Genomic DNA, 17,934 nt, shown 5'->3' with positions numbered 1-17,934 from the left:
ACTGTGCTGCACATTCTCATGGGTTCCCCCAATCCCCATTGCTCATGCTATTTAAAAAGAGATATTTAACCAGAGCATGATTCAAGCTGAATCTCTCACCCAGTACAAAGTTGTTTTTCAGGCCAAGGTTTTAAAACATACTTACAAATTAAAAGCTGAACATCATCTTTTTAAGTGCACACAATCATAATCCTTGGTTTATAACGAGGGCAGCCAGATAAAATATAGGATGTCCAGTCAAATTTAATTTTAGATGAACAACAAATAATTTTTTAGTATAACTATGTCCCCAATATTGCATAAGACATGCTTTTTATTTGCTTTATTTAGCAGTCTGCTTAAGAACACCACTGGTCCATGCATGGCCTTTTCAATTTTATTTATTCATTCACAATTAATTAGCTAATTAATTATTGAATCTCATATGCATGTTGTAGCTGCAGGAATTTTTAGTAATTGTGGCTGTAACTACCCTCTTAAAAAACCATGCAGCAACTCTAAGGCACTGAGAACTTATCTTAGACTACTGATAAGTGACTGATTTAGGATCCTGTTCATCAAAATATCTGTAGACCCAGTGCATCAGCATCAACTTGTTGCTTGTTAGAAAAGAATCTCACTCAGGTCTCACCTAGACCTACTGAATTCAGAATCTGCATTTTAAGATTCATATGCGCATTATTGTTTTAGAAGCACCGATTTAGAAAACCGTGTTTTAGGAAAATTCCCAAGGGCATATGCAGGGTGGATTAAAGGGAAATTGACTTAAAGTACAGAAACCCCTCACAAGAATATTTTAAAAGTTCAGGCATTACTTCAAGATCTGAATTATGGTACAGGCAGCAGGAATGAAAAGAAAGAGATCAAAATGAGAAACAGTAACAGAAAAAAAAAAAAATCGATGGGACCTGGTAAAGGACTGGATGGAGGACGGAGAGGAAAGATGTCAGAATCGGAATATAAATCAAGTAGAACCAGCAAAGTGTTTCTTGTATCCCTGGCAGTGGTTCTCAACCTTAGCAGCACATAATAACCACCTGGGAGCTTTAAGAAATACTGATGCCTAGGTCCCAACACCAGAGATTCTGATTTAAGGTGAAAGCTGGGCATTAGAATTTCGAAATGCTCCCCAGGTGATTTTAATGTGCAGCCAAGGTTAAGAACCACAAATATGGGCTCTTTCAATCTATTTGTTTTCATTGAGGAAGATGATTTTCAACCCTGGTTACACTTTAGAATTCTTGGGGGATCTTTAAAAATGTATCTGTATCTAGACCCTGCCCTTAGGGATTCTAATTTAATTGGTAATATTTTAGAGTCTCACAGTTGACTGTAATGTGTAGACAGGGCTGAGGACACTCAATTGAAGCATTCAGTTTAAATGATGACTATTTTTTTTCTCAAGTAAATGTAAAATGAAGAGAGAATTCAGTGCTTACAGAATCCAAACCTTCTAGTTAGGTGAAATATAAACCAACCTATTTTCATTTGCTTGTTACAATTTCACAATAAATTTTGCTTGGTGTTATATACAATTTCTATTTTTTCAAAACCTCATTTTGAATCCAAACAAAAAAATCAGCTGATTACCACTGCAATCGGATAACCATTTAAGAAATAAGCGTTATTCAGATGTGTAAAATATAACATGAAATAAATTGATTACAACCACAATTATACATCTTAGGATTCAGTAAGGTCCTCAGGAAAGAGGGGTAAAGAAATGACACGTCTAGGGACTTCCCTGGTGGTGCAGTGGTTAAGAATCTGCCTGCCAGTGCAGGGGACATGGGTTTGAACCCTGGTCCGGGAAGATCCCACACGCCGTGGAGCAACTAAGCCCATGTGCCACAACTACTGAGCCTGCGCTCTAGAGCCCATGAGCCACAACTACTGAGCCCGTGTGCCACAACTACTGAAGCCCACGAGCCTAGAGCCCGTGCTCCACAAGAGAAGCTACCTTGCTGAGAAGCCCGTGCACCGCAACAAAGAGTAGCCCCCATTCAACGCAACTAGAGAAACCCCATGTACAGCAATTAAGACCCAACACAGCCATAAATAAATACATAAATTTATTAAATAAAAAGAAATGACATGTCTAAAATTTATTTCTAAGTCAAAGTAAAGTACCAGGAGTCAACCCTATTACTAAAGTCTAAATCAAAAACATCAAGCAGAACATTTAAGCACTTTATAGTTAACTTGTCACTGAAGCATTATTTCGTAAGTGTGCAAAGTGAAAAATTGTTTTCAAAAAGAAAAATGTTTCTAAATGACCTTTTAGAATAAAATGGAAAATTGGCTTACCTCTTCCCTATGATTCTTAATTGGCATACAAAGAATACTTTGTGTCTTGTAGCCTGTAATTTGGTCAACTTCTGCATTGAACCGAGGATCCTAGTAAGGAAGAAGAAATTCAATTTAGTGACTGACCTGTTCAAAGATTGATTTGATTTTTCTGATTTATAGGATTAGAGAAATCTAATTGTCGACTCACCTTGTTGCTCTGAATGACAATTTTATTATTGTAAAAGGCATCAAAGCATACAAGTACATATCATCTTTGACAAAGATAAATTTAAGGGTTTTTTAGCAGCTAGTATTTATGAAAAAAATACAGATGTAAACAAATGTTAAGAAATAAAGGAAATTCAAAATATTAGCCAATTTAGATAGCCTCACTTAAACTCAGGAAAAAGTGGCAACTCTCCTCCTCTGTAATACAATTTGCCTATTCCCATCGCACTGATTCTTCTGAAAAAGAAAAGCATCTTTGGTCTGAAACTTTTCCTATAAAACCCACCACCTCCAAAATGACCTTTTCAATACTGACTTGACTTCCCTTGTAATGACTGTATATATATTTCCTCAGTATTCTGTATTTCTATCTCAGGTGTTTCATAAGAATTAAAATCTTATCTTTTCTTTCTTTTTGTATATAATAAAACTGCATGGCCTTCATCAGACTACAAACAATTCCTCAATCTTTTGAATCTCTTTCCCCTTTTACAAAGTACATCTTCCCACATCCAATAATCACAAAGGACTGCTGAAAGGTGTAAAAGTTCTAAATGTGGGTTAAAGAAAGAAAGATACAGGCTATCTTCCATTAAACCAGATTGAGGAGATCAAAGGTAGGCTGTAAATTCTATGAGGGGCTTTTTTTGGTTCACCACACTGTATTCCCAAGATCAGCACAGGAACTCAAAAACATCTGTTAAACAAATGAAGGAATTCATTAACAAATGATATCACAGTTATCCAACATGATCACTTTTAGCTTACTATAGTTTAAAGCAAACCTTATAGGTAGGAGGAAAAATATACTCAAGGAAATGGACACAGACCAGTACATGAGATACAATTAGAACGGAAGCAAACATACCAGAACATAAACATCTGAATGAATATTGTTCCCCTCAAAGCAACAGCCTTGGGAACTTACATGCTCAACCTAATAATAGCATTATTGTTCTAAAAACTCTGCTTTTGGAATTCCCTTCAGAAAATATGGAATAGTCACACTGGAAAAAATCCTCATCTTTGAAGGTCATTTCTTTTTTTTTTTTTTTTAATTAGTCTAAAGTCACGCAAAGCCAAAGCTGTGAATGAAGTAAACGATTCCATCAACTCGGGTCAGAAATGAGGCCGATTTTCCCCATGGGAGGACCGAACATGGCATTGAAGGCAATTTCAAAAGAAGAGCTATAAAATGGTAGAAAATCAATGCAAATATTTTATATTATAAATATACACGACTGCATTTTTAGTTTTTCTGCAAACATGCTCAAAGTTATACTGAAAGACAGAGAAAACCTTGGCTCAATGTTTCCAAAAAACGGTCCTTAAATAGCATACTATATTGCAAGGTATCTAAAGAAAGCAGACAGGATACTGACACGGACAAATTAAAAGAAGATAAAAATTATGAATTTATATAGTGAATTATTCTACAAGCTAATAATCAAAATATGAATAGAAATGCATCCTCAGCAATTATTTTGTTAATGACTATCTGAATTACAAGGCCAATTTATAAAAAAGAGGATTAAACCCAACTATCTAATCAAAGCAGGAGTCTGAAATTAGTAGCACTTTCATAGAATTTTTTTGTGCATACTGGAAGTTTAAAATAAACAGCAGCCCTGGATTTCATTCTTCATTGAAGGAGGTAGGAGTAATGTATACTTCAAAATCACTTTAAGTGAATTTTGGCATCTCAAAGAATTTTTCCTTTAATAATGTACCCAGTGCAGGGGCTATAAACACATAGAGAACTTCTAACCCCTCTAGGTCCAAGTAAACATTGAAAGAAAAACGGAGCACTATTATTTCATTATTATTGTGATTATTTCTTTCACTGTTTATGAGAACATGACAGTGTAAGAAAACCCACAAAGCTTAGAGATCCATCTCCCATACTAAAACAACTAGTACCAGACTTGCCCTCCTGCTGAAAAATACAAGATGAGACCAAATACATGCGATAACTAAACTACACACAGTGAAGAAGGGAATACACATGATGGCCTTGCAATAATCCGGTTCCTCCTGGGGGCAGGCAGGTGGTATCCTGGGGGCAGGCAGAGTAACAGCTCCAAATAGAACTGAATTCAGGGCTTCTAAACTGGCTGGTATGTGCAAGGCAAAGTACCTGATCAGAGAGGCTGTGCTTTGGGTGGGGTTAGGGGTGTAAAGGAGGATTGGCAGAAGAGTGAGTGGCTAGTCACTTCACAGACATGTATTTGGCAAGACTCTAAGAGACCTAGCAAAGATTACCTGTTGAAGGCTGAAAGTGAATGGTGATAACCAATTCTAAAAATGTTTGAAGACACTGGGGTTCTACCCACCAGAGGAGATACCTCACTAGGCACCTCAGGCATTCAGCTGAGACACAGAAAGGACACTCCTTGGGGGGTAAGGACCGGAGCAGCATTCCCTAAGACTAAATTTAAAACTAAAGTAGATCCATCCTAACAAATAATAACACCAAACCTGACAGGACCGAAAGGATCTTCCAGTAACTCCACTGTCTACAAGAACAAAGGTCAGCTCTGTTTTAAAGGAAGTTGATATAATCCAAATGCCCTGCAACAAAACATTTGCAATGTCCAGCATACAATAAAAAAAAAAATCACAACACATGTGAAGAAACAGGAAATTGAAACCCACAGTGAAGAAAAAAAGCAGTCAATAGAAAACGACCCCAAGATTATTCAGATGTTGGAATTAACAAACAGGGACCTCGAAGCAGCTATTATAAATGTATTTAAGGACTGAAGAGAAAATATGGTAATAATGAACAGATGGAAATCTCTGCAGAAAGAAAAAGTATTTTTAAAAAGCCAAATGTAAATTCTAGAACTGAAAAGTACACAGTCTAAAACCAAGAGTTCACTGATGGATTTAACAGCAGATTGGAAACAATGGAAGGGTCAGTGAACCTGAAGACAGATGGACAGAAAGTATCCAATCCAAAGGACTGAGAGGACAAAAAAAAAAACCTGTAAAAAGTTAACAGAGCCTCAGTGTTCTGTGGGACAACATCAAATAGTCTAACATATATACAACTGGAGTCCAAAGAGAAGAGAATGGAGCAGAAAAAATATTTAAACATATGACCAAAAATTTCCCAAAGTTAGTGAAAACCTTAAATATATACACAGTGTGAAAATGATATATACTATGAAACATATAAGGTGAAAAATGAAGCCGAGCAGACTTCTCATAAGAAAAGTGAAAACCAGAAAAATGTGGGAGAACTTTTTAAGTGTTAAAAGAAAACTACTATTAACTAAGAATCGTCTAGACAGTGAAAATATCTTTCAAGATTACAGGCAAAATAAAGCCATTTTCAGATAAACAAAATCAGAGAATTCGTCACCACCAGACCAGGACTAAAGAAATGTTAATGAGAGTTCTTCAGCTTGAAGAGAAAGATAAGAGATTCTACAGAAGGGAGTAAAGAGCTTGGAACATGGCTTGAGCACATGCACAAATATATGAAGAATAAGGAAACGAATCCACAAAGACATTGCTATGATTTATGTCAACGAGTGTACTGCCTATGTTTTCCTCTAGGAGTTTTATAGTATCTGGTCTTACATTTAGGTCTTTAATCCATTTTGAGTTTATTTTTGTGTATGGTCTTAGAAAATGTTCTAATTTCATTCTTTTACATGTAGCTGTTCAGTTTTCCCAGCACCACTTATTGAAGAGACTGTCTTTTATCCATTGTATATTCTTGCCTCTTTTGTCAGAGATTTGTTGTGTGTGTGTGTGTGTGTGTGTGTGTGTGTGTGTGTGTGATGGAATATTACTCAGCCATAAAAAAGAATGAAATAATGTCATTTGCAGCAACATGGATGGACCTACAGATTACCATACTACGTGAAGTAAGCCAGACATAGAAAGACAAATATTATATGATATCACTTATGTGTGGAATCTAAAAAAGAAAAGAAAAAGACATAAATGAACTTATTTACAAGACAGAAACAGTCCCTCAGACATAGAAAACAAACTTATGGAAAGGGGAGGGTAATAAATTAGGAGTTTGGGATTAACATATACACATTACTATATATAAAACAGATAATCAACAAGGACCTGCTGTGTAGCACAGGGAACTATATTCAATATTTTCTAATAACCTATAAGAGAAAAGAATCTGAGAAAGAACATATATATATATTACATATATAACATATATAATATTATATTATATATATTAAGAAAAGAGGAAGAAAAAATATACCTTGAGGTGTTAGATTGAAGTTGGAGGTAAGAATTCATTGTTTATCATATAGTGAGTAGTTACATATAGGAATAAATAAAATATAAGTGTCTGTGTATCTGTGTATATATTTTTTTCTAGCTCTGTCTGCTGATAAACTAGTAGCAGTGAGCACACCTACTGCCTAGATCCTGGTTTCTAAATACCATCCCCTCCACTGAAAGGAACCAGGGCTCCTTGGGAAAAAGAATGATCATAGGGCTAGGGCAGGGAAAGTAAAAGATGAGTCTGGAACATCTTGTTAAGCAGTTAAAACCTTCAGCTCCCCTAGAAAGCAAGAAAATGCCAAGAGTGATGGGGACATATCAAAAAGACACAGGAGCCGGTAAATCTGATATAATCTGAGAATTTGAATAAATAAAGATAGTAACAGAGCATAACTCATTAAACAAAATTAAAATGTCCATAATGATAGAAATAAATAAATAATGAATGAATAAAGAAGGCAAAGCCCTTCTTTACATTGGAATGCCGACTAACATATATATAAGGTATTATGAAGTTGGAAAATCAGTGGATGACAAAACTGGTAAAGGTACTGATGAGGAATAGAATATCTACACAATATCAAAATATCTCCTCTTAAGATACTTAATTACAATGGGAAAATTATAACTTTATAGTGGAAAAACCTAGTGGATACCGCTTTAACCAAGTTATCAAATTTAACATCATCAATACTGGGGTAGAGTAACATCATATGCTACCTGGTAACATATGCTAAGAAGGTCTGTGGTATAATAAAAAATATACTGGTCTAGCATAGAGCTCCTCAAACCCTTGGAATTTCCTGAGTGATAGGAGATTCTTTTTATATTCATAACAAACCCCTTACAACCATTCCTGAGTTCATGCTAACGAGAAGACCCACAGGGGTGTGGGGGGGCGGGGGGGATGGCCTCAAATAGCTTCAGGATGGGGGCTGGCTGCCAAGTGATTAGAGGATTAGAACTTTCAGCCCCACCACTGACTTCTGGATAGGAGAGAGGGGGCTGAAGCTTGAGTCCGATCACCAGTGGCCATGATTTAATCAACCGCGCCATCAGATCTGAGGGAACTTTTGGGCTGGTGGAGATAACTGTGTGCTGGGACGGTGGTGCACCTCTCCCTTCCCCGGCCCCCGCCGAGAGGGCACGGAAGTTTTGTGCCCCCCGCCTGCCTCGCTCCTTGCCCTATGCACCTCTTCTATTTGGCTATTTCTGAATTGCATCCTCTATAATAAAACTGTCATTTTAAGTAGTGCTTTAGTGTTTTCCTGAGTTCTGAGTCATTTTAGGACATTATTAAACCGGAGCAGGGAACCCCAGAATTTGTAGTCAGCCAGACATAAGTGTGGCTAGCCTGGGTATCCTATTTAGGGCTGGTATCTGAAGTGGGGACGGCACTGTGGGACTGAGTCCTTAACCTGTGGCGTCTGCACGAACTGCAGGAGCTAGTGTCAGAATTGAGCTGGATTGTAGGACACCCCAGCTGGTGTAGGAGAAGCAAAGAATTGATTGCTGTTTGTAAAACCAAACTAGGTCTCAAGATCAACACCTGTCGTATTCCTGCCAAAACTGCCTGACTTGAATCAATTCAAGAAAAACATTCTACAAGATAACTGGCCTGTATTCCTCCAAACTACATGTAAAGAAAGATAAACACTGAGAAACTATTCCAGATTTAATGGAGACCAAAGAGATAGGACAAGTATGTGCAATATGTAATCCTGAATTACAGCCTTGATCAGAGTGAAAAGAATAACTATAAAGGACATTCATGGAACAACTGACCAAATTTGACTATGGAATGTTTGATAATAGTACAGTATCATAAAATTTCCAGATTTTGATAAATGTATCACAGTTGTATAAGAGAATATTCTTGTTATAAACTATACACTGAAATATTTAGTAAAAATGTCTCCAAATGGTTCAGAAAAAAATAATCTGCATATATTACTTATATGTATTATATATAGGAAAAGAAAATAATAAAGAAAATGGGGCAAAATATAAACGATTGGAGAATCTGGGTAAAGGGTATACATAAGTTTCTGATGCTGGTCTTGCAACTTTTCTTTAAGCTTGAAATGGTATAAAAATAAAAATAACAGGAAACAAAAAGGAAATAACACGGTAGACTTGCCAAATTATATGCACTGGTTTTCTTCCACAAAGTGGAATACCTAGAGATTATTAGAACATTGAACAAAGATATAGCAGTTCCCAAACTGTGTTCCCTGGGGCACAATTACACCATGACAAAATTATCAAATTTAATAATTTATCAAAACTAAATAATTTATCAAAATTAGAACAGTTGCTATTGTTATCTCTTTCCTCTGAGATTCATTTTGGAAATAATTTTATTCACCAGAAATTCACTTGAGCAGCAAGTGAGACGTGCAGGATGAGAGATGGTGAAGATTTATTTACCTGGAAAAGGACTGAAAAGGAAGGAATGAAGTGCGAGTGGGAGGAGTAGCGGCTCCACGGTGAAGGCCACATGAGTGACAATGTGACCCTTCCCTAAGATCCTCCAAGTTTTCTCCCTAGCAATCATAGTATCCATGGAGAGGTTGTCCCATGGAAACAGGAGAAGAGCCCAGGTTTTGCATTCCAGTTGACTTAGGAAAAAGAGGGCTGTGTAGACAATAGAAATCCTCTGACATAGGAAATCTTGCGGAGTCTTAAGGCTTCCATAAGACGTGGAACCAGGGGTTCAGGCAATCTGTGATGGTTAATTTTATGTGTCAACTTGACTAGGCTAAGGGATACCCAAATAGCTGATAAAACATTACTTCCAGGTGTGCCTGTGAGGATGTCTCCAGAAGAGATGAACATTTGAATCAGTAGAATGAGTAAAGAAGATCTTCATCAATGCCAGTGGGCATCAGCCAATCCCTTGAGTACCTGAATAGAACAAAAAAGGCAGAGGAAGGACAAATTTGCTCTCTAAGATATCCATCTTCTCTTGCCCTCCTGCTGTCCATCAGAGCTCCTGGTTCTAAAGCTTTTGGCCTCAGACACAGACCAGAGTTATACTCTTGGCCCCCCTCATTCTTAGGCCTTCAGACTCTGAATTACACCATCAACTTTCCTGATTCTCCAGCGTGCAGATGGCAGGCAGACTGTGGAACTTCTAGGCCTCCATATCCAAGTGGCTAATTCCTAGAGTACATCACTTCTTATTTATCTCTATTTATCCCACTGGCTCTGTTTCTCTGAAGAACACTGACTGATACACAATCCAATCTAGATACTGGATGATATCTAGTTTTTATATATGAGGACAATGCCAACACATTTATACAGTGGCTCTGATTATTATGTGTTAATATTTTATTATTATGAAATGCTCTGCCATATTGAAGAAAGTCGCGTGAATGATGGGCTGACGAAGGAGGAGATGATGTGTGACTGAACATCACTGGTATCTGTGATCTAATTGAGACTCACTGGTCTAAGGTGTTGATCTTGTCTTATATTTTAAAATATGAATGTGTTATTTTATTAGTAATAAAACAGTTGAATCTCCAAGTTTATATCATTCTGTTACAAAGTTTTAAAAAGTGAATCAAATGTTGACCATGTCTTACAATTAATCTATCTAGGAGACTATTATTTCACTCTGAGCTTCAATCTGAGCACTACTCTATTTCATGGCCACTTCTTGGTTTTCTACTGCTACGTCATAACTTTTAAGTGTTCTATGGTCACATAAGCTAAAGAAATGTGTCATTTTTACAGACACCTATTTAAGGAAGTAGGACTCAGAAAACATAGAATATACTTTGATATTCTGATTATTTTCACAAAAGGCTATGAGACAGTGTTTTGACTATTCAAGCTATGAGTGAGCTAAGTAATGAATTAGCCACTAGCCAACTGACTTCCACTGTTAATACCAATGTAAATTATGTCACAGATCAATCCCACAACTTCTAATGAAATTCCTGGGACAGGAATAACTTCCGCAAGGCCTCTATAAACACAGATCAAGGGTGTCAAGGGTGAAGCAGCAACATGAGAAATCCACAGGCTAAGAGGCTTCACCCTGGGGTCACTGCAAATCAAGGACACTGGGCCTATTTCAGATGGCAGTACAAGAATTAAATTATTACTAACTGCAAGACAAAAACTACACCATCAAAACTCTAAAGATGGTAAACAGATTAAATAAATCGTATATAAATGAAGAAATCCTCAGGGCTGGAGAAACTTAGGATCGTGCAGACAAATGGAGGCTTTCTCAGCAAAGCTACAGCATATTTATGGTCCTACTGTACTTGGGACTATAGTGCCATTGAAAAGCGGAAACCCAGCTGTCACCTAAGACAGGAAGGGAATTCTGCAAACTCGGCAGCGATTCTGCAGCTGTGTCCTTAATACCCCTCTTGGAGTTTGCCATGGTGTGATGTTACTCACAGAGCTCAAGGAGGTCATGGAGATAGCTCCGTGAAGAATCAAAATGGAAAAGACTGCTGGTGTAGAGTGGATTCTGACACCTATCTCAGGATCTAATCTATCCGAACTATCACATCTCTCCCCAGATCCCTGCCCTCAGTATTCCCCACCAGTTACCATTATTTATTCAACCAACTTCAAAACCCGAGTCTTCTCCAACTCCTCTCTCCTCCTCACTTCCATCTCCTATTAGCTGCCAAGTCTAGCAGAGTCAGCTTCTTCTTCGTTAATCCATTCCCTCCTTTTGGTCCTGAAGGCCAGTGCCCTGATTTAGGTCCTTACTTCCTCAGACTATTAAAATAACCTATCCTCCCAGTTTCCAGTATTTTTCCCCAATTCCTTTTATGACCACCATATTATTCATCTTTCTAAATCACAGTCTGGGGCTTCCCTAGTGGCGCAGTGGTTGAGAGTCCGCCTGCCAATGCAGGGGACACGGGTTCGTGCCCCGGTCCGGGAGGATCCCACATGCTGCGGAGCGGCTGGGCCCGTGAGCCATGGCCGCTGAGCCTGTGCGTCCGGAGCCTGTGCTCCGCAACGGGAGAGGCCACAACAGTGAGAGGCCCGCGTACCGCAAAAAAATAAAAATAAAATAAATCACAGTCTGAATCATGCCGGTTCCCCTTTCAAACCATCTTCAGTTATTCCTCATAGCTCTGAATCAAACATATACTCCTCATCTTGGCATTCAAGACCCCAGTAATCTCCAGCAGCTCCTCAACATCTATACTATCACCCACACGTTTCCATACGAGCACCACATGGACCAACTTCCTGTCTCTTCTGCAAACTTCTCTTTACATCTGGATCTCACTATGCACACAACTCAATCTACTCCAATCTCACCCATCTTCCAGGGTCCACATCAATCACTGCTTCCTCAAAGAAACCTCTCTCCGTCTCCCCAATTATATGTGATCTCCTGCTTCCCTGAACCTAACACATTTTCCCTGGATCTATTATGACCTGCTTTCCATTCTACTTATTTATCTCATCTACTATAATTTTCTCCCAATCACTATTTATTAAGACTTATCTATGTTCCAGGCACTATGTTCCAGGCATCAGGAATACAGGGGTGACTAAAACATCTATGACCCCTCAAATTACACAGAGGAGCCTCAAGCTAGTATTACTATGGAAACTTCATAGTGTACCACGTGATAAGTAGCTAGAACATAATTCATAAACATAGTAAGTATCATTCAATTAAGATGCTTTGTTTAAAACCTCTATTTCTAGTAATAAAAGATTAATTTTAACTGGGAAATTTCAAGAATCATATAGTGTAATCTTTAAGTCCATAACTGAAGTAAAAGTGGAATAAATATCAAATCTTTCCATCGAAATACTGTAGGGCAAAAATTTCCATTTTTTGAAGCTATCCGTAAATTTATTTGTTTAATAAAACAAACGAAAGAGTGGAAAGAAAGAAAATCAGACTTTGCTGTCAATGGGAGTTCAAATGAATGAATATGATTAACTGAATGAATGAATTTAAAAAGACCATGGGTTTGGTTTTCTGATGGCTTTTGGACCTATCATTTTAGAATATTAGTAAATTCCCAGAAGTTCACATGGAGATAACATAGATAGGGGATATGTAGAGTGATCAGGTAAAAAGATGAAAGAATACAAATATGAGATGACCTATGTTAAATTATCATTAAGGAGAAAAACAGGACAAGACTTCTCTCGGGCCTCTATCCTTGACCCAGACATTAGCGAAGAAACTCTGACATTTAAAAGATGGGAAAGTTCTTGCCATATATTCCCATTTTAAATAAGTACACACGTTACTACATCTCAGTGTCAAATATCCCCACGATTCACAGTAGTTGTCCAATGCCCCACCTGTGTTCCACCCCTCACCCCGCCTCTGTTCCAACAGTTTATTTACCTCATATGCATCTTTGATGTTCAAGGGCTCACCAAGAGCGGCCACGTGTCCCACGATGCCTTTATTCCACTCTAAGCGGATACAATTATTTGAAGCTTCTTCCAGTGTTGAACCTTCTGCAACGTCGAAGAGGCGGCTAATAAGAAACTTGTCGTTGGCGCTGTCCTCACAGACGAGGAACAGGGAATAGCGGTCAGCGGAGATGAGGCCATGGATATGCAAGAAAATTTTGTGACATAAGGCTGTGACATCCAAGTGGCTAGAAATATCTTTCACTAATTCCAAGAGTCTCGAGCACTGGTCCCCTTCATCATTATCAAATCGTGGCGGGGTTAGAGGCATCTGTTCCTTCTTTTCTGAGTCAGAGAGGAAGCTCACAGTTCCCTCAGAATCCTTGACAACGATGGGTCTAAGAGGTCGATCAAATTCGGAGGCAGAGATCTTCCTGGTTGGTGTTCCAGGGACACTGCTCTCTGCACGGGGACTCTGCTCCGAGGGGCAAGAGCAAGACTCCACGTGGCCTCTGATGCCTTCCTTGCACACAGGGATGGTGTGAACTCTCTCAGCAAACCATGCATTGACCATTTCTCTGCAGAAAAGAACATGTAGACACAGTAAATACATAAGGAAGAACACCCCTCCTTAAATATTGCTACCCCTGAAAACTTCTAAAAATCCTCTCATGGTAAACTGAGGCATTAATGGTTCAATCTGTCATAGAAAATAAAAACAAGATGGTTTATTTAAGACAGTTTTATTCTGCAAATCTGTAGAGGACAGTTGCTTCAATGAACACTTTGATAAAGCCTGACTCCTATATACATGTATTTTCAAATATCTGATTTACCACACGTCAAGTGTCAAGTCTGCTCCTCTCAAATTCAATTTTTATTAAAGTAAAAGACACTAAACTTAACAATAGTCTTAGGAAAACATAGATATGGAAATTAATTTGCTATTTAAAACACACAACTTGTTCCGAAGTTAAATATTTTTAAAAATTTATCTGAATTTGGCTAGCTAATATGCTTAATTTTAGATAATTGTTATCTATATTGCTATTAGATTTAGAAAGGGAAATGAAAAATATAAACAATTTGATCTGGTATGTAGTAAAAAGATTGTAGATTTTCATTAATATCATCCTGATAATGTTTGTTCAGATAATGGTAAAAATGATCTCTTCTTCTAGATTACCTATTCCTTGTATAAAGGAGGAAAACAAAAAAGTAAGCATAACTAGTATAAAAAATTCAGCCCGAGAAAACTTAAATTATTTATGTTGTTAATGTGCCATCCCATGAAGAGACCTGTCTGAGATAAAGCCTTCACAGTGGGTGATTTTTTAAAACAAATACACCGGATCATATATATCCAAATGATTGTTGTTCAACTGAAATAATTCCTCTTGGGCAGCTGTAATCTTATGCCAACTGATGGTGCCATTACTTTAGACATTTTTGAAACTCTTCTTTTGAAACTAACTTCTAAAAAATTTCATACGCCATATAAGAATATTAGCTTTATCTGAAAGTTAGATCTTCTTTTTCACTGAGCCTTCCTCTCAAAACAAGCAAATAAAACCGCAAAAAACCTAGAGTAATGGCTAACTTCATATATAGCTTATGCATTAGACTTGACTTTTTCCAAAACTCAAATTTACTTTCAAAAGACAAAAACTTGCTACCACTGAGGATATTTAAAAGAACTGGCCTATAAGAGCAATGCAATCTCCACTCTACAATGACTTACTGATTATTTTCACCAAAGAGCTGGGATAAACAAGTCTGACAGTGTACTATTTTGGACAGTGTAGGGATACAGACACTCTCTCATCCTTTTGGATGCAGTAGAGATTGATAACACCTCTTCAGAGGGCAAGTAGGCAATATCTAACAAGTTTTAAAATGCATTTATCCTTTGTTCCACAGATTTTACACATGTGGCAAAGGAAGTACCAGGGTATTTATTTACTGTGGTACTGTTTGTTACAGCAAAGATGAGAAGAAACCTAATACCACAAACAGAAGCCTGGAAAACACATCATGGCACATTTATAAATGTAACACTAGACAAAGATTTAAAAATGGTCATGGATACTGATATGAATAATCACAACAATTTATTAAGTGAAAAAAGAAGATCCAGAAGGGGGAAAGAAGAGTTAGCCTTTTTTCAGAGTCTCTACTAAGTCTTTCACTTATAGAATGTTCCCTTAATTATTTTAGTTTGAACAACACTCTATTGTTTGGTAAATATATATTACCCAGAAATGGTACCGGTCTAGAATGAAATGGGTCAAAAAAAGATGACACAGATATTATCAGGATTACCTCATAATTCCAAGTGTTAGATATAGTTATACATTTTAAAGCTCTCTTTAAAAACCTATGTAGGGACTTCCCTGGTGGTCCAGTGGTCAAGACTCTGCGTCCCCACTGCCAGGGGCATGGGTTTGATCCCTGGTCGGGGAACTAAGATCCTGCATGCCATGCACCACGGCCAAAATAATAATAATAATAAACAAAAGTTTTTTAAAAAGCAATGCAGTAAGTATATTGTACACATCTCTGGTGTATACCTCTAGCACAGAGTCGTTTAAAATATAATTGCCTAATGTTTTATAAATGCATGCCATGGCTTGAGACAAAACTTCCAGTGATGAGAACATACATTGATATTAAAATAATGCTGTATCTCAAAAACTTCGATAGAAATGAGGGGAACATACTTTGGGAAATGCTTACATAACCTCCAAAATCACAGTAGTAGTGCCAAAGACACTGATGTCAGACATGCATGTGAAAAATGTACAGGAAGCATTTGAATAAACTGTTTTGTAAAATGTAAGACAGGAAAAAAGTGATACATTTAAATTAACATATCATGTTATTTAAAAATATGTACATGCAACTTAAATTCTCAAATCAATATAAAAAGAGGCATTTTAACTACTTCAGTTACAAACCTGAAACACAGCCTCCTCTTATTTCTAACCTTATCATTGGAAAATGGTGGTCAACTTTTTAATACAACCACCTACTTGACAGCTCCATGTGAATGTCTAAACAGACAACTTAACATGGTGAAATCAGAATTCCTAATGCCCCATCCTTCATCTTGCACCAGCCTCACTCCCTGCCAGGTTTCTTCGTATTAGTAAGTAGCACCATCATCTCCCTAGTTATTCAACCAAACATCCAGGAATTATTCTGGATTTCTGTTTCCTTCAACTCTCTCTTCTAATCCAGCAGCCAAGTCCTGTCACCTTGACTTCTAAAACCCTATAGTCCAATCTGCTCATTTCTATCTCTTGTACCACTTCCCTGGTCCAAACCCCACCATCTCTCACCTCGGACTGCGGCCACAGCCCCTTAACTGGTCTCTCTGATATTATACTAGCCTCCCTTCAATCCACTCTCCACACAGTAGCCAGAGTCATCTTCGAACAAAGTAAACCTTAACACCTTAACTACCCTACTTGGCTTCTCACTGAATCAAGAATAAAACTCAAACTCTTTCAATCCCTTACCATAGTCCCTCTCACCCATGCCTCCCTGACGTTCCTTAAGCACGTCAGACTGCTCCCAGTCTGGAAAGCTCTCCTCATCTGCACCTTGTTGATCACAGCTGCCATCTCCTGTGCAGACAGGTCTTCCCTGATCACTCCACCTCAGGTGGTGCCGACACGTTATGTTCTCCCCCCACACTATCTGAATTCTTACTATCATCTATTCTGGTTTATTAATCTGTTGGTTTATTGCCTCCTCCGATGAGATGTAAATTTCGTACTTGTCTGTCTTCTTCACGACTGCATTCCTGTACTTAGAAAACGCCTGTCACATACTGAGTCCTTGATAAATATTTGAGTGAAGTGAATGAATAAATAAATGACGACTCCTAAATCACCTGCATTAAAAGGGACAACAGTCTTTTGAAAATGTGAATGCTGATATATTTGTTACAGAAAATCAACATTGTGTTTTAGCTATTAACGTTCATCACCCCTTGGATGTAAGCCTCATAACTGACCATGGCTAATTTACCCTCATATATCCTGTAGGGCCTAACATATGTCTTAAACAGAGCCAGTGTCCAAAAATTCTTTGTTAGGTGTTTTGTATTATTACATTTAATAGTCTCACAAGTGTTGTATTTCTAGATATTCTCTTGGAGAGATGAACTCAGTGTTAAATGACACAGGAACAGTAGACCTGGTATATCCAGTGATTCAATCAACAATTTTTATTAATCACCAGTAATGGGGGAAAGGGTTTTCTCATGACCACATTATTATCTGAGTCCCTGTAGATATATCCCTGTGTATGGAAAACATATGTTATCATAACATCAAAACAATCACTTATAAACCAACCGTAAATAAAATTAAATCATCTTTCACACCTCTCTCCCTTCAGGCATCCCTTGACGTTTTGCAGTGCATGACCTATGTGGCTGTATGAAGTGGGCCGTCCTTCCTAAGACTAATATCTATCATTTCCTGTTGATTGTTTTTTAATACTTCAATCTCTGCAAATACAAATCACCTGCAGACTGAAATTTAAACTCTTATGTAAGATACAGAATTTCTAGAAGTAAACCAAAGTGATGTTGGAGAACTATTCTAATATTACATAAAGCCACTGATAATTAAGGTTAAGCTCAATAAAAAAAACTGCTAACAATCAAAAAATTAAAAAACAGCAAGGATCATGACATAACAAATACCTGAAAAGAGAATTCTATTCAAATAACTGCATTCTAGATTAAGAAGGGCTGCTGGAACAACT

At 37.6% G+C, this 17,934-nt stretch overlaps 1 protein-coding gene and 1 long non-coding RNA gene across 4 annotated transcripts in view; one reads left to right on the top strand and one right to left on the bottom strand.

Annotated features, from left to right (window-relative positions):
* The window catches only part of LOC115857170 (uncharacterized), a 231,411-nt gene that overhangs the window by 173,325 nt on the left and 40,152 nt on the right, over positions 1-17,934 (top strand). The window lies entirely within an intron of this gene.
* PDE5A (phosphodiesterase 5A) overlaps positions 1-17,934 on the bottom strand; it is a 139,377-nt gene that overhangs the window by 106,454 nt on the left and 14,989 nt on the right. For all 3 annotated transcript variants that reach the window (XM_060298993.1, XM_030863963.3, XM_060298994.1), the window contains exons 2-3: positions 13,145-13,733; positions 2,308-2,397 (exon numbers count right to left, since the gene is read on the bottom strand). In XM_060298993.1, coding sequence (XP_060154976.1) covers positions 2,308-2,397; positions 13,145-13,733 — 679 coding nt within the window. The remainder of the gene's footprint in view (positions 1-2,307; positions 2,398-13,144; positions 13,734-17,934) is intronic.

Source organism: Globicephala melas, chromosome 5 (assembly GCF_963455315.2).
Source record: "Globicephala melas chromosome 5, mGloMel1.2, whole genome shotgun sequence".
NCBI lineage: Eukaryota > Metazoa > Chordata > Mammalia > Artiodactyla > Delphinidae > Globicephala > Globicephala melas.
Note: the sequence above shows the minus strand (reverse complement) of the source record. Positions and strands in the feature narration are given on the sequence as shown.